This window comes from Cherax quadricarinatus, chromosome 7 (assembly GCF_038502225.1).
Source record: "Cherax quadricarinatus isolate ZL_2023a chromosome 7, ASM3850222v1, whole genome shotgun sequence".
Lineage (NCBI taxonomy): Eukaryota > Metazoa > Arthropoda > Malacostraca > Decapoda > Parastacidae > Cherax > Cherax quadricarinatus.
In genome coordinates, this window is record NC_091298.1 from 26,702,940 (window position 1) to 26,725,169 (window position 22,230).

The following is a 22,230-nucleotide window of genomic DNA, read 5'->3' on the forward strand; positions in this document are numbered from 1 at the left end:
CCTATCTCCAATACACCAGGGAGGAAGGAGGGGCAGCTGCCAGTTTCAGGGAGTCCCAAAAGTCTAGAAAATATGGAGAACTTGCCCATCATTATATCTTTGTTCCCATAGGCTCAGAGACCGTTGGCTCATGGGGAAAGACTGCATCTAAGTTCCTTAAGGAGCTAGGCAAAAAGACTCATCAGGGTAACTAGGGATCCCAGGACAGCTAGTTTTCTGTTCCAGCGACTCAGTGCGGCTGTTCAGAGGGGTAATGCCTGCTGATTTTGGGCACACGCCCCAGCTCTGAGGAGCTGGATGAGATTTTCGCATAATAATCAGTGAAACTCATAGCAGTATGTACTAGACATGTATCTCTCACATCTCATGTACTGTATATGCCATCTTTATATCAACAATGTATCTCTTAAATCTTTTGTACCATATTATGTAATAAAATATACCTATTGGTAAAAAAGAATGAAAAGATGGGGTGGTAGGGAAAGTGGAATATTCAAACGGCTTCAGGAAGAAATCCAAATATTTTTCCTGGAAGCCTTTTTACCCTCTTCTCTGAGGCTATGAGTCCCACAATTTACACCAGAGGTATATATATGTATATATTTGTGCCGATTAGGCAGAACTTGCGATCTTGGCTTAAATAACAACGCTCATCTTGCCATATAAGACAAGCGAAAATTTGTGTATGCAATAATTTCGCCAAAATCATTCTGAACCTAACGAAAAAAATATATTTCACTGTGTTTGTTTAGTATTAAATTATGGTAAACAAATCTAAAATATATTTAGTTGGGTTAGGCTAAAACAAATTGTTCTTGTTATAATAAGGTTAGGTAAGTTTTCTAAGATTCTTTTAATGCAAAATTATAATTTTTTACATTAGCAATAAGGAAAAAAATATATCTTTAAAGGTATAAGAGAAAATTTTAGAAAGGACTTAATTTTAAATGAGTTCTTGCTAATTGACCAGTTTTACATATTCGGCACGATATATATATATATATATATATATATATATATATATATATATATATATATATATATATATATATATATATATATATATATATATATAATAAATATAGGGAGGTACCACCTTTAGACTTAGACTGGGGACCCTCATCCTCAGAGAAGACAATAAACGTACCTCAGGGAAAACTCATGGTTCTCCCCGGAGCTGTTTGAATATTTTCTACTCCTACCACCATATATAGGCGAGGGAGACAGGGACGGTTCTTATTCGCCTTGCCTGTACATGCTGCCTCTCACACTCTTTTGCGTTAGTGAGACTTTGATTCGGTCCGACTTGGACCACAGATAACGTGCGGGTTATTTGTGTATTATTCCAGCCACGGTATTGTGCCTTTTTATTCAATATATTTCTATGTTTTCCCTGGATGAAGTGGAGGGAAAAGGGACGAATCTTCAGGTGTCAAGTGATCCAAGAAATGGAATGAACAATCACTATACGTTAGCAACGGTATAAACATGAGACAGTGCAATGACGTGCAACAGAAAAATGTTAACTCATTAGGTGTCCCCGAAGGACCTCTAAGTGATTTTCAGTTTTTTTTCTTCCTTCAACTTTACCTTTTTATTCCATTCATAACTCGAGGAGTTCTCAGCCGACAGACTTCAAACTTTGAAAAAAATTGTGCCTCTAATTCGACGACGGCAGAGAATAAAATTCATAACTACAGAATGCTTCTTCTTATCGGCTTCTGTATACTACAAGAAGGATGTTAACCCCTAGTTTAGCCTCACTAGATGCAAATTTGAAATCTTATTGATTTTTTTTTAACTTTTAATAGTTAGAATCAGATTCCACTTCTGGAGAAAGACTTTTCTTATTGGCTTCAAACTTTCAATATTGGTGAGGTTTATTAGAAGAATGCTTGGCGATCACTGAGATTTGTTAATTTCTATTTACAATTTTTTTAAATTGTTTCCAATGTACTAACTAGAGAATGCCTCTTCAGATCGGCCTTAAATGCTGAGCAATGGTGTATTTTTTTTTTTTTTTTTTGACAAAAATAAATATTTTTCTTATAGGATTGTAGAATATTTAGATATAATAGTGGAATTAACAGTTGACTCTTCAGCTCGCCAACAAAAATGTTTCGCTACATGTATAACATGACAGACACACGCCCTCGCCTGTTTAAAAGCCAGGAACAAGTCAGTGGTTCAGTTGTAACGGTAGTGACCCCATGCAGCACCATTCGATCGCTCGGCACGAGCAGTCAGGAGACCACTATGGCTCTCATTTCCGATAATTCCTACCTGAGGTTTGGGGGATGGCGAGCGATGCTGCAGTAAGAACAAAAGTGGTAAAACAGTTTTAACATCTCGTCTGAAGAGGACGCAGGAGGGGGAACATCAAGAAAAGAATTATGGTGTGAATGAAGCGTCCAATCTGCCCGCTCAAACTGTCAACAGGAGCGAGGAGCCAAATGATCACTGACATGAAGATCCGGACCACAGACCAAAGTCCAGCACTATAGAAGAAAGGCATAAAGAGATCTATACAGGAAAAGGAACGAGTGCGAGGTTCTAAATGTGTAGAGGGTGCCAGTATTTAAAGCATGGGTGAGGGTCTCACTGTGAGTCACACTGAGACCTTCCCCAGAGAAAATGATGAGCATTAAAATCACTCAGTAATAGGAGCAGCAAAAAGAAGAAATGAGAAAACAAATGTCAGGGATAGATAGTGGGCAAAAAGAGGAGGATGCAAAGAGCAGACCGTGCACTACTAGCCCGTATATATTCGGGCCACAATATAATAAGGCGAAATACGAACGGAAAATCGTGAGTAAGGAATATCATTGGACACAAGTGCACATTCGTTAAATGTCTCATCTGGGGAAAAAGATCTAGCGCTTACAATAAAATAGCCTGCGATAGGAAAGCCGACAGAATAATGTAATTTTGGTTCTTTTAAATAGATACAACCAGGAAAAAACTGGGAGGGCAATACTGAACTCCCCTGATTTTTCCGGTAACCTCTGATACACTGCAAGAAAGTCATTATCAGAAAAATGTAAGACAACGGCAAGAGAAGGTAGGCGGTGGCTTTGGGCTAGGGTGGTTAGTCAAATCCATATGTGGTAATAGTAGAGAGGTAGAAATAAGCAATGTGTGAATAGTCCTACAAGAAAGAGGATGGTTAGCAGGAGTAAGGGGTTGCGGAGAGTGAGGATTTGGAGGTAAAGGAAGCGGGTTGGTGTCCATCGCAGGTTTTACCTCCTCAGTAAATATCGTTATGGCCTTAAGAGTTTCTGAAGACAAGGAAGTAGCAGGAAGCGTGACGCATTAGTCGGAAGAAGCAGGTGGAACAGAGGGCGAAGAGATATTGGCAGCTGTCATAATTGCAGGAGACAGAGAGAGGCAAGGGGTGTCCTGGAAGGAAGGAATCAGGGTAGAGACAGAAGTAGTTCCCGTAATTGGGGTGGATGAATGTCCACAACTCTGACAAACGTAAAAGGAAAGGGGTAAGACACAAGGAAAAGGAAAGTTAATTATGGAGAAGAGGAGGGTTGGAAAGGTGTTTTTGGTGACTAGAGCAGTTTTGGGTCTTTGAGGAAGAGATGAAGGCCCACCCGGGAAAGGCTCTATGGGAAGAAAAACATGGTAGGTGAGGGAATATGAAGTACATGGGTGACTGTGGAAGGTACAACAGGGACCTGAGGGAGCCCAGCCGCTCAGAAGGCGAGTCATGGAATCCTTCCCTGAAAACGGAGGTGAGTCACTGCCTTAACATATGAAAGGCTCTCCATTTCCTCCAGACAACTGATTTCACGTTCTTTCAAGTGAACAAGGCATCTGCGGGAATATGCAGCGTAAGCTTCACTGTGGTTAATGCAAATGTGAGGCAGTGTACGGGATGGATTATTATGAAATGTTGCAACGCAGACAGAGCATTCTTGTCGGTGATCTACAATTCTTGGCTGCGCGACTAAAGCACCAGCTATGTCTGCGTTGCTGAAGTGTAGAGAACAACTCCCACACCTTTAAGCGTTGGGCCGTTATGTAAACGGAAGCTGGAAACTCCTGGCAGTCAAATATTAGTTTAGCAATGTTGCTAGGATAAAGTCTCCGACCCTGGGCAAGATAGACACAAGTTTCCACTTTGGTTATTGGGAGGTTTAGGTGCTCACTTCCTCCTGAATGTCCGGGCCGCACTGCAGAGTCTTGATGGATAATGAAAGGTATGTAGGATACATAAATAACCCACACATAGAAGAGAGGAGCTTACGACGACGTTTCGGTCCGACTTGAACCATTTACAAAGTCACACTAACCATAAGTGGAGCAGGACGGCTGTTTATAGGCAGGAAGAGGTAGTGGTGGTAGTGGTGGTGGTAGTAGTAGTAGTAGTAGTAGTAGTAGTAGTAGTAGTGGTGGTGGTGGTGGTGGTGGTGGGGAACTAAGGAGGAGGAGCCAGTCAAATATAAAGAAAGGGGAGCTCTGCAAGAGAGCTAGTTGCCCACAGAGGGGAGAGCAAGTGCACAGAGGTAGGGGGAAGGGGAAGTGATGAAATAAATAATGAAGGAACAGAAACACGCGACAGAAGACAAAAAAAAAAGAAAAAAAAGGAAAGGGGAAGAGGCCTTCCTCTCCCACTACATTGTAAAATGCTCCAAGCTTCAGAACACCCGTGACTTAACCTGATTCCTCATTTTTTCTTCTTCTCCCTCTTCCCCTTTCCTCTTTTTTTTTTTTGTCTTTCTTCTGTCGCGTGTTTCTGTTCCTTCATTATTTATTTCATCACTTCCCCTTCCCCCCACCCCTGTGCACTTGCTCTCCCTCTGTGGGCACCTATCTCCCTTGCAGTGCTCCCCTTTCTTTATATTTGACTGACTCCTCCTCCATAGTTCCCCACTACTACTTCTACTTCTACTACCACCACCACTACCTCTTCCTGCCTATATATAGCCGTCCTGCTCCACTTCTGGTCGACAGGATAGCCATCTGGGAACAAAAATGGAGGATCAAAACCAATGCAGCTAAATCCAGCATTACATATTTTAACTACAGGAAACGTGATCCTCCATTACCTGCAGAGTTCAGAACAGCTGACACCCGCACTTACATCCCCATCACACAATCTGTCACTGTCCTTGGCGTTAATCTTGACTACCTTCTTCGCTTACACGGACACATTCACTCAAGGCATGCAATAGCTAGTAAGGCCCTTGCGGGCCTCTACAAGCTGAAACATGCCTCCCAACGCATCAAACTATACCTCTACAAATCCCTAATACGTCCTCTGATAACTTACTCTCCTCTAGCCCTCTCTCTTGCAGCTAAAACGAACTTACTTAAACTGCAGCGTGTCCAGAACAAGGCGCTGCGCTGGGTGCTTGATGTCAGATGGGAAGACTTCGCCACAAGCGAGTCTCTCCATGCCCAATTAGACATCCCTGCGCTGAATCTGTACTGGAAGACGCTCAGTGACAGACAAACTTGAGACACGACACGACTACTGGACCTCTCTCCTTGACGAAGACATTCGCAGACCCACAAACCAACACAACCTTTTCTACTCCTTGTATGATCCTGCTCCTAACCCTATTTACAAATAACCTTGGATTCTCTGACAGGTACCATTCTCTGACCCACTTTCGCCTTAGCTTTAGGGTTAAGACATGGCTCAATTCTACAAGCCTCTCTAGCGCTAATCTTCGCCTGTTCTGTCCTTCCCCGCTCACCCCAATAGAAGAGCCTGAATTTCTCTTCTCAATATCTGTCCCACGATCGCCTTCGCTGCTGGGTTAAGCCCTGGCTCTATTTCTACGACTAAGAACACTCCTCTCCAGCACTATTCTTCGTCTGTCCCGTCTTCCCCGCTCATCCCATTTGGGATCTTACCTGTACTATCGTTCGTTCGTTCGTACTTCTGGTTAGTGTGACTTTGTAAATGGTCCAAGTCGGACCGAAACGTCGTTTTAAGCTCCTCTTTTCTATGTGCGGGTTATTTGTTTATCGTTCCAGTCACGGTATTGTGCCTTTTTTGTTATTTAAAGGTATGTAGGGTGAGGAGAGCGCCACAGTTAAAACTGCAAAAGGAATATCTGTGTATTGTAACAGGGATGTCATCAATAGATTGGAGGAGGACAGATTGTCAGCTCGCTCAGCGTCCTTCACAACGACAATGCCCATCCCACTCCTCAGGGCATGAAAGAACGTATTTTGACCTACATTCCTCATGTGTGCTTTGCTGATGCCATGGTCAGTGAGGTAAGCGGAAGTCGTGGGCTGAAGAGAAAAGAATTTCGCCTTAGAGTATCTTTGAAATACAAAGTGGAGGGAAATAGGTTTCCAGTTTCGCAGGAGCGAGAAGGAATGTCTGTAATAGCAACTGAATTGTCAAGTATCTGTCGAGGTCGTTTGGATGCTGGCGTCGAGGCAAATTGTTCTGGGACAAGATGGGTGCATAGTTAAGGAAGAGAGATGGTCAGAAGAGTCATCCAGAACTCCGGCACCGGAGTTATGCAACGGTGTTGCCCAAGAACGATACCGGGTTCGTGGGAAGGTTGGGATTAAGTGGCCCGGGAGGAGGCATATCATAAACTGGACTGTCCATGAGCGAGATGTATCTTGGTCGCTGCGCAGTCCCAAATAGGCATCCCCGTACTCCATAAAATTCCAATGCAGCAAAGTATAACTATACGTGATTGCATGTTTCTGTTTATGAATTTCTGTACATACGTGCACATTCAAATGTATATTGTACATGTGTGAATGTATTTATGTGTGCACGTATTCATTTGTGTATTTACGTATTTTGTGTATGTATACGTGTGCAGATTTGTTTATAAGTGTGCATATGTAAATGCATGAATGTGTACAATGCATCTATATATTCTTGTGCCTATATATGTGTGTTGTATTCGTGTGCAGACATAAGAATGTGGATATTTATATATGCATGTTTATGCATTTGCGTATGCGTGTGTGCATATGTACGAGAATATTTGTGTATATATTCATGTGTATATGTATGCATGGATTCATTTATGCAAGCGCATATATTTACATGCATGAACATTTTTGCATATTAAGATGTATGTTTTGCTTTATGTATATATGAGTTAATGTGCAATAAGATCACAGTAAACAGGTGATTTCAGAATATGCAAAACAACCACTCTGAAAGAATAGAGAAATTCCAAGCGCTTTCGTGACTACTCACATTATCAAGGAACTATGAAAGTAAAGCATCCAAGGAAGCTATATAAGGGGTCTGGCCGGCACCTCACTAGGAAAAATCCCCTAGAAACCGTTAACAGCAATTTCAATAAAACAATAAAACTTCTACTGAAAGGCAAAGATGAATTAGTCAAACAATTTACTTCCACTAATCCATCTTTACCTTACATGTATGGACTAATAAAAACACACAAACCAGGGAATCCAGTCAGACCAATTATTAGCTCCATAGGGTCAGTTTCATATAAATTATCCAAATGGCTTGTTGATATTTTGAGCCCTATTGTTGGCAAAATTTCTAACTTTAATGTTAAAAACAACATAGACTTGGTTGATAAATTAAGCTCCTTGACTGACTTAAATGATTTTAACATGGTTAGTTTTGATGTTACTTCCTTGTTTACGAAAGTTCCTGTTGATGATTTATTAAGTTTCTTATCTGAAGAACTCGTTAACTATGATTTACCATTGCCAGTTTCTACTATAACTTTGCATTGTTGATGCAAAATTTGTATTTAATGATAAGTTTTACACTCAGAAGTTTGGTATGGCAATGGGAAATCCTCTTTCACCTGTTCTTAGTAACCTATACATGGAATTTTTTGAAACAAGGTTAAACACAATCCTCCCTAATAGAGCTAAATGGTTCAGATATGTTGATGATATTTTGTGTCTTATGCCCAAAAATGTAGATATACACCATTTCCTAGGAAAATTAAATAGCTTAGCCCATTCTATAAACTTTACTGTTGAGTTTGAAGAAAATAACTCATTGCCTTTTCTAGATGTTTTAATTATTAAGGGTAATAATGAATTCAAATTTAAAATTAACAGAAAACCTACAAATAACTGTTCCTATGTCCACTATTATTCCTCGCATCAAGATAGAGTCAAACTGTCTGTTTTCTCATCAATGTTTTTGAGAGCTTTACGAATTTGTAGTCCTGAGTTCATAGATGAGGAAATATCCAAAATTTATGAAATAGGTAATGATTTAAAATACCCAAGAAATGTAATTGACAAATCTTTTAAAGTTGCTAGAAATACTTTTTACAATCCAAAAAGGGACAACCAGCCTTATTCAACTAAAAATATGTTGGTTCTCCCTTACCATGAAAACTTGGTTGATATGCCTTCTCTTCTTAAGACTTTTAATATTAAAGTTGTATTCAAAAATCTTGATACAGTAAAAAAAACTTTTGATAAAGAATTCCCCCCAAAATGCTGATGGATGTGTCTATAAGATTCCTTGTAAAATTTGCGATAAAGTTTATTACGGTCAAACTGGTAAAAATCTCGAACTAAGATTAAAACAACATAAATATAGCATTAGAACTGGACAAGATTCCAATGCTCTATTTATTCATGTAAGAGATTTTAACCATCCAATTGATTTTCAAAAAGTTGAGAAAGTAGTATCAAGCAAGTCCATGGTCGACAGGAATATAATTGAAGATTGAGACACTTATGCAGCATATGGGAATCTTTATTCAGGAAACGTTTCGCCACACAGTGGCTTCATCAGTCCAATACAAAGAGGAAGGCGTAAGGAGAGGAGGAGTATGAGGTAATCAGTCCCTCAGCCTGGAGTCGATGTGTTCAGTCCATCAATCTTGTAGAATGTACAGCATAGGGCCGTAGGCGTGGCTTATATACTGTAGTGAGGTGACTGGAAGCAGACAGAGGCGGGATCATAGTGGTACCATCCACTAGTCGAAGTAGGTCTTTGTCCAAAGCTTGAACAAGCGTTGAAGAATTCTTTGTAAGAAGATCCCATGATGCTGCAGTGTTCCATAGTTCAGTTCCATAGTTCCTGACTATGGAACTGAACTTCTCCAGGCCGAGGGACTGACAACCTCAAATTCTACGACTACAAGGGTGATGGACTGATTACATCGGCTTCACATCTCTACTGTTCCTGCCTATTTTCTGTATTCGACTGAAGAAGCCTACTGTGTAGGCGAAACGTTTCGGAATAAAGTTGTCTAACTGTTGCATATGTGTCTTACCTAACAATCTGACAGTTGTGATGAATGGTTTTGAAAAGCGACAAGTTGAATTTGAGACACTTATGCAACCATTACCATCGCCACCATTATTACCATTACCACCACCATTTGTGTAGAAAAGAGGGGTGTATGTGTGGGTGTATGATTTGTTAGTGATCCAATCAAGCCAATAGGCGAATTCAGCCCAAGAAACCTGCCTTCCCATTTCAAGTTCCACACAAGGGCAGTTTTACCTGGCAGTTGTATATCTGATGAATTGAAGGCTGTTGGTAGATCCTTCAACCGGCTTCTAGGAGCAAAGATGCCTCCTATTGCCATGAAATGCGATCCAATTCGCGTTGTAACATTATCGAACATTAGAGCATTTCACTTCACTGGACCCCCTAATATGTTAATAGATCGACCTAATTAGGCAGAGTCAGATCACTTGCCTCTTCACTCATGTGTGTGTTTTGTGACTGAAGCATGGGTACCCGGCGTGGGCTGGTGTGCCCTCGTGGGTGCCTGGTCAAAGGCCCATTGTCGTCAGCTTGGGTAGGCTGTGAAAGGTGATTGTAGATGCTAAACTAAACTACTGTATGTTTAGCTTAAATACTTAAAAGAAACAGTAGGGTAGCCTCGAGAAGGGCTGTGTTACTAAATTATTCTTATAAATTTAGAGTGGATAAGGAAACGTGGCAACATCAGATGTGGTAGGTAAGGCACATAGGCAACATTTAGGCAACTTTATTCCGAAACGTTTCGCCTACACAGTAGGCTTCTTCAGTCGAGTATAGAAAGTAGGCAGGATCAGTAGAGATGTGAAGACGATGTAATCAGTCCATCACCCTTGATACTGCAACATCAGATGTAGGCATACATAGGCCCACTGTCTACCCTGAACGAATGCGTCTGGTATTACCTCAACCCCCCCATCCTCCCCCTTGCCATCTTTCCCATTAGCATCACCACCACTATCACCACCAATACCACCACCATTACCAACTCTACCACCATTACTACTATTACCACCACTTCAACCATTACTAATACTAGCACCACCACCACCATTACAACCTGTAGCACCATTACTACTACCACCACCATTAACACCACTACCACCATTTCTACCACCAACACTACTACTACTACTACCACCATTGCCACGTTTTGAGATATTCACCAAGAAACTTACCTTGACCTCGCAGCTCTAAATTCCTCCATCTATTGCCTCTCCCTCTCACCAATTCTGGCTTATCCCTCAAAGAGTTTTCTCGGTCACGTATTGGCTTTCAATTCTTCCTCTCCTCGTTTCTTGATATATTTTTGGCTCTGCGTTCGGTTTAATTTTAATTTTTTTTTTTAGTCATTCGGTTTCTTAAATAAATTACATATCTCCCCTTTCTCTTCCTCTTCTTCCCTCTCTCTTTTTCTCCCCTCTCCTTCCTTCCATCTCCCCTCCCTCCCTCCTCTCTTTCTCATTAAGGATATAAATTTCTTTAATCTATTTTACGCTGTTTTCCTCAACTACTTTTAAAGCCTAATTATAACATTTTTTAAATTATTAAGTGGTTTTGTTCGTGTAATCCTTATTTACTTTAACAACAATTTATCCTGGGTACATGGTGAGGCTGGAACCTTATGTTGACTAGAATTTTTATTTCTCACCTGAATTCTATATTGTGCTAACATTCATTCTGCTGCTTGTCAGGTGAGGAATTAAAGATAAGAGCTAAAATAATGATGTTCATTACACTGAACGTCAAGGAAACTGAAACCATTGGTTATGAGGGAAAACTGTGTCTAATACTGATAAGGTAGAGAAATATAATACCAGTATATCCGATGATTTCAGTGCTGCCTCTTGCTGACACGTACTGTAATATTTGAGAGGTGTCAGGGTAAACATTACAGTATCTGACGTAACCTGGCTAGCTCAGCACAGCTGTACTGGGTAAACCAGGGCTTCTGTGAATAAACATGTCCGGACTATAATATTTTGTGACTATACTTGCTTAATATGACGATCGAATGCCTAAACGATTATGATCACTGTCTCTCTTATGATCATTGTGTCTCTCTCTTATGATCACTGTGCGTGTGTCTCTTATCATCACTGTGTGTGTGTCTTATGATCACTGTGTGCCTCTTATGATCACTGTGTATCTCTCTAATGATCACTAACCCTTTACTAACTGTAACAAACTAAATGTATTTCGGTAGATGTGCGATCTGATAAAGGTATCCCCGGATTCCATAACCCCAGTTCCACATTGCACGCGATTGCAACTGTACATGTTGCGGCGTAAATTGATTTTTTTTAACACATAGGAAGGGAGAACCGAAAAAGAAGCTAATAATGCAGCTGAATATTAGCGCAGACTAACTGAAGGGAATCAGAAGAAACATTTATAAATCATCATTAGGAAACTAATGTCCAGTTTTATTAAATAAAAATGGTGAATTAAGATATTACACAGCCCAGATCTAATTCAAGCCTCTTAAAGGGAAAGAAAAGACCAATACCTTAAGTATATAAATAAGTATTATGAAAGCTTAGTGTACATAATACACAAATGTTTAACAATGGTTTCCAGGATCCACAAACTTTACAGGCACATAGAAAAAAGTCAAACACTGACTTATTTCTGATCAGAAACTACTTTTATTAAATCTGCACATGATAATTTACACAAATTAACATGAAGAGACTGTTTAACTTGAGAAAAACACATCAACACTGAAAGTTTAAAGCTGGCCAGAAGATGCATTTTTTCATTTATTGCACGGAATTAAAAAAAAATTGCCTACTCAGCCTGAACCCATGGAACGAGTCATCCATTTCATACGAAGCATCAGCAATTATGACTGATGCCGATCAAAATTATTATATTTTAATCAGAGATATGTGCAAACCCATACGGGTTTCATAGCGCCTGTGGAATGGAAGGCATTCACATTTGTTCGGAGGAAGGGAAAAATAAATCCAGTCCCTTGGATTAAGAACCCCTTACCATCATCAAGGCAAAAAATAGCAGTAGCAGCAGGACATCTGTATACTCCAATAATATATCAACCCTCTCCTAAGTAGCATACACCAATGTTGAAATTTTGAAGCCGATGAGAGGAACTTGTCTCCACCCATCACACGCCAACATAAATCTGGGAATATCCTATGTAACATAAGACACAAACTCATTCCAATAATCCCATGAATCTTGCCCAAGATACATTACACTGAAACACTATACAAACATTGAAAATTCTAAGCCGGTCGAATACAGCGTTCTCGAGTAATAAACGAAAAATTTTCAAGACAGCACGCGAAAATGTTACCGACAATGTTCAGAAAAATAGGAAAGTCTTCCCCTCATTGTTAAAAAACACCATAAATCTGCTTTTTTTTTTTAGTTTATTTTTCTGATTTACATTCTATTTAAAATTCTCCACAATCCTGTAGGAAAAAATATTTTGATCAGTTTAAAAAAATCTAATTTGATAAAATTGGTAAATAAACAGGAAACTTGGCACCCACACAGCCTAAAATTAATGTATAAAAATACTATCATTGAGAGCCTCATACTGATGGCAAGTAATTTTTTTTTTTTGCATGATTGAAGCTTTGGTAATGAAGATTATGGAAGTTATCCGAGGCATTTCAGGATGTTGGGAATGGCTTTAACATTTTTGGTCATAGGACAAGTGCACATACCAATTGCTCTAAAAGAAATTGGGATATTCGTTATCTTACACATGTGTTGAATATTTGAAGCCAATTGGATGAGGCTTTCTCGAGTTCTGAGCTAAATAAAGTAAGTTTGAAGAAAGAAGAAAAAGAAAAAAAAAATCAGGCAGCCTCTTGGAGGTAATGTTTCAGTGATACCTAATTACTGAATGTTTTTAGTTTCTATTTCTGTTTTTGGCAAATGAAAATTTCATTATCACAGGAAGTGGGTACTCTATAGTTCAGTATCCCTGAAGGGGTACTCCATAGTTCAGTATCCCTGAAGGGGTACTCCATATTTCAGTATCCCTGAAGGGGTACCCTAAAGAGGTTGCCTGACTTTCTATATTTTTCTTCCTCCAACTTTATTTTATTTGCTCATAACCTGAGAGAGCCTCATCCAGTTCCCTTCATTTTTTATCAACACTTGTGTACAGTGTGAGGACCAAATTCTAGAAACAATTTGCATATCAACGCGACCTAAGTTATTGAACCCATTCCCATCCTCCTGGAATTACTCGGATAACATCCGAAATCCTCAGTGGATTAACATCAAACGTTCAAAAAATTGTGTGAGAGAAATAGGGTGAAGTTTTATTTCTGTCAATTCATGTTAAATAATTTTCAGTTTATTAAATGGAGAGTTATTAAATGGAGAGTTAGAGGTATTGGGATGATGGAGGGAATATTTTGAGGAATTGTTAAATGTTGATGAAGATAGGGAAGCTGTGATTTCGTGTATAGGGCAAGGAGGAATAACATCTTGTAGGAGTGAGGAAGAGCCAGTTGTGAGTGTGGGGGAAGTTCGTGAGGCAGTAGGTAAAATGAAAGGGGGTAAGGCAGCCGGGATTGATGGGATAAAGATAGAAATGTTAAAAGCAGGTGGGGATATAGTTTTGGAGTGGTTGGTGCAATTATTTAATAAATGTATGGAAGAGGGTAAGGTACCTAGGGATTGGCAGAGAGCATGCATAGTTCCTTTGTATAAAGGCAAAGGGGATAAAAGAGAGTGCAAAAATTATAGGGGGATAAGTCTGTTGAGTGTACCTGGTAAAGTGTATGGTAGAGTTATAATTGAAAGAATTAAGAGTAAGACGGAGAATAGGATAGCAGATGAACAAGGAGGCTTTAGGAAAGGTAGGGGGTGTGTGGACCAGGTGTTTACAGTGAAACATATAAGTGAACAGTATTTAGATAAGGCTAAAGAGGTCTTTGTGGCATTTATGGATTTGGAAAAGGCGTATGACAGGGTGGATAGGGGGGCAATGTGGCAGATGTTGCAAGTGTATGGTGTAGGAGGTAGGTTACTGAAAGCAGTGAAGAGTTTTTACGAGGATAGTGAGGCTCAAGTTAGAGTATGTAGGAAAGAGGGAAATTTTTTCCCAGTAAAAGTAGGCCTTAGACAAGGATGTGTGATGTCACCGTGGTTGTTTAATATATTTATAGATGGGGTTGTAAGAGAAGTAAATGCGAGGGTCTTGGCAAGAGGCGTGGAGTTAAAAGATAAAGAATCACACACAAAGTGGGAGTTGTCACAGCTGCTCTTTGCTGATGACACTGTGCTCTTGGGAGATTCTGAAGAGAAGTTGCAGAGATTGGTGGATGAATTTGGTAGGGTGTGCAAAAGAAGAAAATTAAAGGTGAATACAGGAAAGAGTAAGGTTATGAGGATAACAAAAAGATTAGGTGATGAAAGATTGAATATCAGATTGGAGGGAGAGAGTATGGAGGAGGTGAACGTATTCAGATATTTGGGAGTGGACGTGTCAGCGGATGGGTCTATGAAAGATGAGGTGAATCATAGAATTGATGAGGGAAAAAGAGTGAGTGGTGCACTGAGGAGTCTGTGGAGACAAAGAACTTTGTCCTTGGAGGCAAAGAGGGGAATGTATGAGAGTATAGTTTTACCAACGCTCTTATATGGGTGTGAAGCGTGGGTGATGAATGTTGCAGCGAGGAGAAGGCTGGAGGCAGTGGAGATGTCATGTCTGAGGGCAATGTGTGGTGTGAATATAATGCAGAGAATTCGTAGTTTGGAAGTTAGGAGGAGGTGCGGGATTACCAAAACTGTTGTCCAGAGGGCTGAGGAAGGGTTGTTGAGATGGTTCAGACATGTGGAGAGAATGGAGCTAAACAGAATAACTTCAAGAGTGTATCAGTCTGTAGTGGAAGGAAGGAGGGGTAGGGGTCGGCCTAGGAAAGGTTGGAGGGAGGGGGTAAAGGAGGTTTTGTGTGCAAGGGGCTTGGACTTCCAGCAGGCATGCATGAGCGTGTTTGAAAGGAGTGAATGGAGACAAATGGTTTTTAATACTTGACGTGCTGTTGGAGTGTGAGCAAAGTAACATTTATGAAGGGATTCAGGGAAACCGGCAGGCCGGACTTGAGTCCTGGAGATGGGAAGTACAGTGCCTGCACTCTGAAGGAGGGGTGTTAATGTTGCAGTTTAAAAACTGTAGTGTAAAGCACCCTTCTGGCAAGACAGTGATGGAGTGAATGATGGTGAAAGTTTTTCTTTTTCGGGCCACCCTGCCTTGGTGGGAATCGGCCAGTGTGATAATAAAAAAAATAATAAAAAAATAAATCTTTGAAATTCGTGCCAAAACCTGATAGGCTTCAAATTTTCACCACTGGTGTGGTTTCATTAATACAAGGCTCCTGCTGCCATTGGGTGGCACAAATCCCATTTGAAATTGGGGATGGAGTTTTAAAGGCAATCAACTCGTACCCATAACTGATATGAATTCTACACCTGACACTTGAAAATGGTACATTGCAAATCTTGTTGCAGTACCACCCGTTGCAGTTGCAGAAGATACGAGTATCCATGTATTTCTGTATGTGGAACATTCACACAACCAACATTCAGAGGAACTAGAGGATTCCTTTGAGAACTAAGCTTTTGGGTTTATGTTCACACTCCCTTGACCAACTGACCTCAAATTAAAGCAGTGTTTTGAAGGGCTCTTGAAGTGTTGGATTACAGCTTCTGGGTCTTTTGATATAATCACAAGTATCCGATTAATCCCGTCTGCTAGTAGTTTGATGGGGCTGTTTCAGCTTTAAAGCTGACCATAACAATCTGTAACATTATCTTTATATCAAAGAGTTAACCTTCAGATCCTGAACCTGTGCCGAGTTACAACTCCTGGGGTCTATTTAGCATGTTGAGCTACAGCTCGAGGAATCTTGGTAGATGGCGAAAGCCAACAAATGGTGAATGATATACGAAACTTACTCTGCTTATGTATCTCATTCATCAAGAAACCTTATGGGCCAGGTTTGCCAGAGATACGGGATAACTCTCTCTGTGACACGAGTGTGCACGAATGTGCATGTATGCTTGTGTGTGTAAGAAAATGTATGTGCGTGAGTTCAGCTGACTTCAACCTCAATAAATCAAATGTTCGACGAGGCTTCGTAGAGTAATGAGAAAAGTTGAACAATGAATCGGCATTATTGGGTAACCTAAAGTGGTGTTTACCTAGATCAGTAGCTGTGTCCGAGTGCGTTCATGCGTTCACTCATCCAGCTAGTGTACATGTCGAATGATGCATAACCTTCCTTGATCGATGGTGGAGTGAGGGGGGTAAGGGGCTCAGCTTCCCTGAGGTTGTTGGTGGGATCAAGGCCAGCTACTCACTCCCGTGGGTCGATAGTGGGGAAATGTTGCTCAGTTATCCACTAGTTGGAGTGAGCAGAGATTTCTAATTCTTACAGTTCCTAGGACGAATGGGGCAGAGAGCAGATTCGTTTCCCTTAGGTCGTTGGTGTCAACAGTTTGGTAGATGATAATGCCTGCTGGTTCGATGATGGTGGCTGCTAAGTCGATATCGGTAGTGGCTGGGTCGATGGTGGTTGCTGCTAGGTCGATATCGGTAGTGGATGGGTCGATGGTGATTGCTGATAGGTCGATATCGGTAGTGGCTAGGTCGATGGTGGTTGCTGCTAGGTCGATATCGGTAGTAGGTGGGTCGTTAGTGGTGGCTAGGTCGATGGTAGCAGCTGGTAGGTCGATGGTGGCAGCTCCTAGGTCGACAGTGATGTCTGCAAGGCAGATGGTAGTTGCTGCTAGGTGGTACGCAACAGGTGCTGCTAGGTGGTACGCAACAGTTTGCTGCTAGGTGGTATGCAACAGTTGCTGCTAGGTGGTATGCAACAGTTGCTGCTAGGTGGTATGCAACAGTTGCTGCTAGGTGGTATGCAACAGTTGCTGCTAGGTGGTATGCAACAGTTGCTGCTAGGTGGTATGCAACAGTCGCTGCTAGGTGGTATGCAACAGTCGCTGCGTCTATTGCTAAGTCGATGTTGGTAGGTGATAGGTCAATAGTTATGACAGTTGGCTGGTATTTTTTAATTCTCTTTTGAAAACAAGTTTAAATAAATAAAAAACACACACACAAAGACAGGGACAAGAGAAAAACTATGTATGTAACTATGAATATGTAAATATAATTAAGTAATTAATAACATTCATACATATGAACTCACACTGAAGTTGACACACAAATCAGTGAGTACATATACAAACACATAGGCACATATTTACCACCGGTCTGCATATGTACAAATACCAGAGCCGACAAGAAAGACGTATAGAATAGTCTAAGTCACAACAAAACTGAGTTTCACCAATCTGGATAAGAATAAATCAAGAAAACTAAAACGACAAAAAACGTACACTGGACAGAAAGTAATAGACTAACTGACATTGTCGAGTTAAAACCGAGACGAGATTATTTTTTACAGATTAAGAACAGCAGAGACAGAAGGAATGAGGGAAGATATATCAGAGACTCCTTACAGGGATCCGAAAAGTTAATGTGACAGAGGTAGCTCATGTCAAAGGCTACAGAAGCGAGGAGTAGGAACCGGAGTTGATGCCCAACATACTCATCTGGGTAGGTCTTAATAGAGCTACGAAAATACTTAGGATGGAGTGGCCGACGTGTACCTCGTTCTGACACTTATGGAGTATAACATGCCGAGTGGCTGCGTGGAAACTACCTCGCCCTTGGCTACACACTTAAAGAAGCCATTTACGTCTTTTACCTCAGCACTTTATTTCATAACATTCAAATTCACATAGAACACTGCATGTCGTATCATACATAAGGAAATACCTTGTATTGGAGCATTTACAAATAATACAAATGTCTTATCTCAGTACATTTGAGTCCCCAGGTTTTGCTCTTTCTCGTTTGTTGTACACCTGAGTGTGTGTGAGATAAGATAAGCTAGCAAAAAAAGTAAGACTTAAAAGGCACCGAGACATACAGGAACAAGACAAAGAAATAAACATCGTAACATTTAAAATATCTTAGCTTTTACACTGAAAATTCAAGTTTCGATAATTCCAGCAGCTATTTTTTTCAAGAAATTGCTTACAATGTTCAATCAAATGTGAGTAATAAATCTCTTCATGAACTAAGGAGTTGCAGGAGGTAATTAAGTATCGAAACACTATTCTTAGGCTTGCTAGGCGACCATATGATGCAGCATATATTTGGTTGTGTGCCTCAGGAGATGTGCTCGGTATTACACTCACCCCAAGATACTTTTCCGTGAGTAAGGTTTACAGTTTTTGGCCCCCTAGCCTGTAGTCGAGTTGCAGGAGGTAACAGAGAGGATTTGCTCATAACTAAACTAATAAACAATATCAAGTTTTTTTTTCAGTTGTACATATGGTAATTAAAAAACGAATTTCTTTGTCAACAGAACAGTTCCCGGCAGCAATGCATCACGAGAGTGGATCAGGAACCCTTCAGTCAGTCAGTGTGACCGTCCTCCTCAGCCTCTTCCTTCTCGCCACCAGATGATGTGTCTACCAAACAGAATTTCACGTTTTGTACTCCCTGCATTTTGTATGGGCTACTGTGAAAAACCTTGTTGTATACTTTGTATTTCCGCACGGATATAAAAGTAATAAATGCTACATGTAAGAGACGTATATGTATATTATATATACTGTCAAATGTATTTGTGTATTAATTCTTGATTAATATAATGTATCACCATCACAACAGTCTTTCAATGTTAACCATAGATATTCTCTTAAATTTTAACCATTTGTCTCGGCATTTTTTTTTTTAATATACGAAATAAAAAATTTAACCCTAAAATGTGTGCTATGTAATCAAAACAGAAAAAAATATAATTCGTGATTAAAGTCACAAATCACCGAGGCGAGGCGTAACAAAATCAGAAAGGGGAGAGGTTCAAATCTCTTCGATGATGGAATAATGGGTAGGGATTCTTGATAAATTTGTGAAGAGTTTTTTAATCTAAGGAATTAGAGCTACTCTCCCCGCTCAACGAATTACAGATACGTTTTACGTCCCAGTCCACAGGCGATCTTGGAATCTTATAGGTTTAGTAACATGTGGTATAAACCTTGGTAAGTGATACCGACAAACTGGTTTAACAAGACACGAAAGAAAATACTTGGACATATTTATTTAGGAAACGTTTCGGTCCTGGAACCCTGAACGCTTCTTACAAAGATTATATATATATATATATATATATATATATATATATATATATATATATATATATATATATATATATATATATATATATATACATTTTTTTTTATTATCACACTGGCCGATTCCCACCAAGGCAGGGTGGCCCGAAAAAGAAAAACTTTCACCATCATTCACTCCATCACTGTCTTGCCAGAAGGGTGCTTTACACTACAGTTTTTAAACTGCAACATTAACACCCCTCCTTCAGAGTGCAGGCACTGTACTTCCCATCTCCAGGACTCAAGTCCGGCCTGCCGGTTTCCCTGAACCCCTTCATAAATGTTACTTTGCTCACACTCCAACAGCACGTCAAGTATTAAAAACCATTTGTCTCCATTCACTCCTATCAAACACGCTCACGCATGCCTGCTGGAAGTCCAAGCCCCTCGCACACAAAACCTCCTTTACCCCCTCCCTCCAACCTACCCTAGGCCGACCCCTACCCCGCCTTCCTTCCACTACAGACTGATACACTCTTGAAGTCGCTCTGTTTCGCTCCATTCTCTCTACATGTCCGAACCACCTCAACAACCCTTCCTCAGCCCTCTGGACAACAGTTTTGGTAATCCTGCACCTCCTCCTAACTTCCAAACTACGAATTCTCTGCATTATATTCACACCACACATTGCCCTCAGACATGACATCCCCACTGCCTCCAGCCTTCTCCTCGCTGCAACATTCATCACCCATGCTTCACACCCATATAAGAGCATTGGTAAAACTATACTCTCATACATTCCCCTCTTTGCCTCCAAGGACAAAGTTCTTTGTCTCCACAGACTCCTAAGTGCACCACTCACCCTTTTCCCCTCATCAATTCTATGATTCACCTCATCTTTCATAGACCCATCCGCTGACACGTCCACTCCCAAATATCTGAACACATTCACCTCCTCCATACTCTCTCCCTCCAATCTAATATCCAATCTTTCATCACCTAATCCTTTTGTTATCCTCATAACCTTACTCTTTCCTGTATTCACTTTTAATTTTCTTCTTTTGCACACCCTACCAAATTCATCCACCAATCTCTGCAACTTCTCTTCAGAATCTCCCAAGAGCACGGTGTCATCAGCAAAGAGCAACTGTGACAACTCCCACTTTATGTGTGATTCTTTATCTTTTAACTCCACGCCTCTTGCCAAGACCCTCGCATTTACTTCTCTTACAACCCCATCTATAAATATATTAAACAACCACGGTGACATCACGCATCCTTGTCTAAGGCCTACTTTTACTGGAAAATAATTTCCCTCTTTCCTACATACTCTAACTTGAGCCTCACTATCCTCGTAAAAACTCTTCACTGCTTTCAGTAACCTACCTCCTACACCATACACCTGCAACATCTGCCACATTGCCCCCCTATCCACCCTGTCATACGCCTTTTCCAAATCCATAAATGCCACAAAGGCCTCTTTAGCCTTATCTAAATACTGTTCACTTATATGTTTCACTGTAAACACCTGGTCCACACACCCCCTACCTTTCCTGAAGCCTCCTTGTTCATCTGCTATCCTATTCTCCGTCTTACTCTTAATTCTTTCAATAATAACTCTACCATACACTTTACCAGGTATATTCAACAGACTTATCCCCCTATAATTTTTGCACTCTCTTTTGTCCCCTTTGCCTTTATACAAAGGAACTATGCATGCTCTCTGCCAATCCCTAGGTACCTTACCCTCTTCCATACATTTATTAAATAATTGCACCAACCACTCCAAAACTATATCCCCACCTGCTTTTAACATTTCTATCTTTATCCCATCAATCCCGGCAGCCTTACCCCCTTTCATTTTACCTACTGCCTCACGAACTTCCCCCACACTCACAACTGGCTCTTCCTCACTCCTACAAGATGTTATTCCTCCTTGCCCTATACACGAAATCACAGCTTCCTTATCTTCATCAACATTTAACAATTCCTTAAAATATTCCCTCCATCTTCCCAATACCTCTAACTCTCCATTTAATAACTCTCCTCTCCTATTTTTAACTGACAAATCCATTTGTTCTCTAGGCTTCCTTAACTTGTTAATCTCACTCCAAAACTTTTTCTTATTTTCAACAAAATTTGTTGATAACATCTCACCCACTCTCTCATTTGCTCTCTTTTTACATTGCTTCGCCACTCTCTTAACCTCTCTTTTTCTCCATATACTCTTCCCTCCTTGCATCACTTCTACTTTGTGTAAAACTTCTCATATGGTAACTTTTTCTCCCTTACTACTCTCTTTACATCATCATTCCACCAATCGCTCCTCTTCCCTCCCGCACCCACTTTCCTGTAACCACAAACTTCTGCTGAACACTCTAACACTACATTTTTAAACCTACCCCAAACCTCTTCGACCCCATTGCCTGTGCTCTCATTAGCCCATCTATCCTCCAATAGCTGTTTATATCTTACCCTAACTGCCTCCTCTTTTAGTATATAAACCTTCACCTCTCTCTTCTCTGATGCTTCTATTCTCCTTGTATCCATATAATATATATATATATATATATATATCGTGCCGAATAGGCAGAACTTGCGATCTTGGCTTAAATAGCAACGCTTATCTTGCCATATAGGACAAGTGAAAATTTGTGTATGCAATAATTTCACAAAAATCATTCTGAACCTAACGAATAAAAATACATTTCATTGTGTTTGTTTAGTTTTAAATTATTGTAAACGTATTTAAAATATATTTAGTTGGGTTAGGCTAAAATAAACTGCGCTGGTTATAATAAGGTTAGGTAAGTTTTCTAAGATTCTTTTGGTACAAAATT

General features: G+C 40.3%; 1 protein-coding gene across 1 annotated transcript in view; it reads left to right on the plus strand.

Annotated features, from left to right (window-relative positions):
* LOC128686738 (opioid-binding protein/cell adhesion molecule homolog) overlaps window positions 1-18,930 on the plus strand; it is a 429,758-nt gene extending 410,828 nt beyond the window's left edge. Inside the window, exon 7 of the mRNA XM_053773771.2 lies at window positions 18,640-18,930. Within this exon, the coding sequence (XP_053629746.1) occupies window positions 18,640-18,740 (101 nt within the window). The 3' untranslated portion in view covers window positions 18,741-18,930. The remainder of the gene's footprint in view (window positions 1-18,639) is intronic.
* Window positions 18,931-22,230: the final 3,300 nt, after the last annotated feature.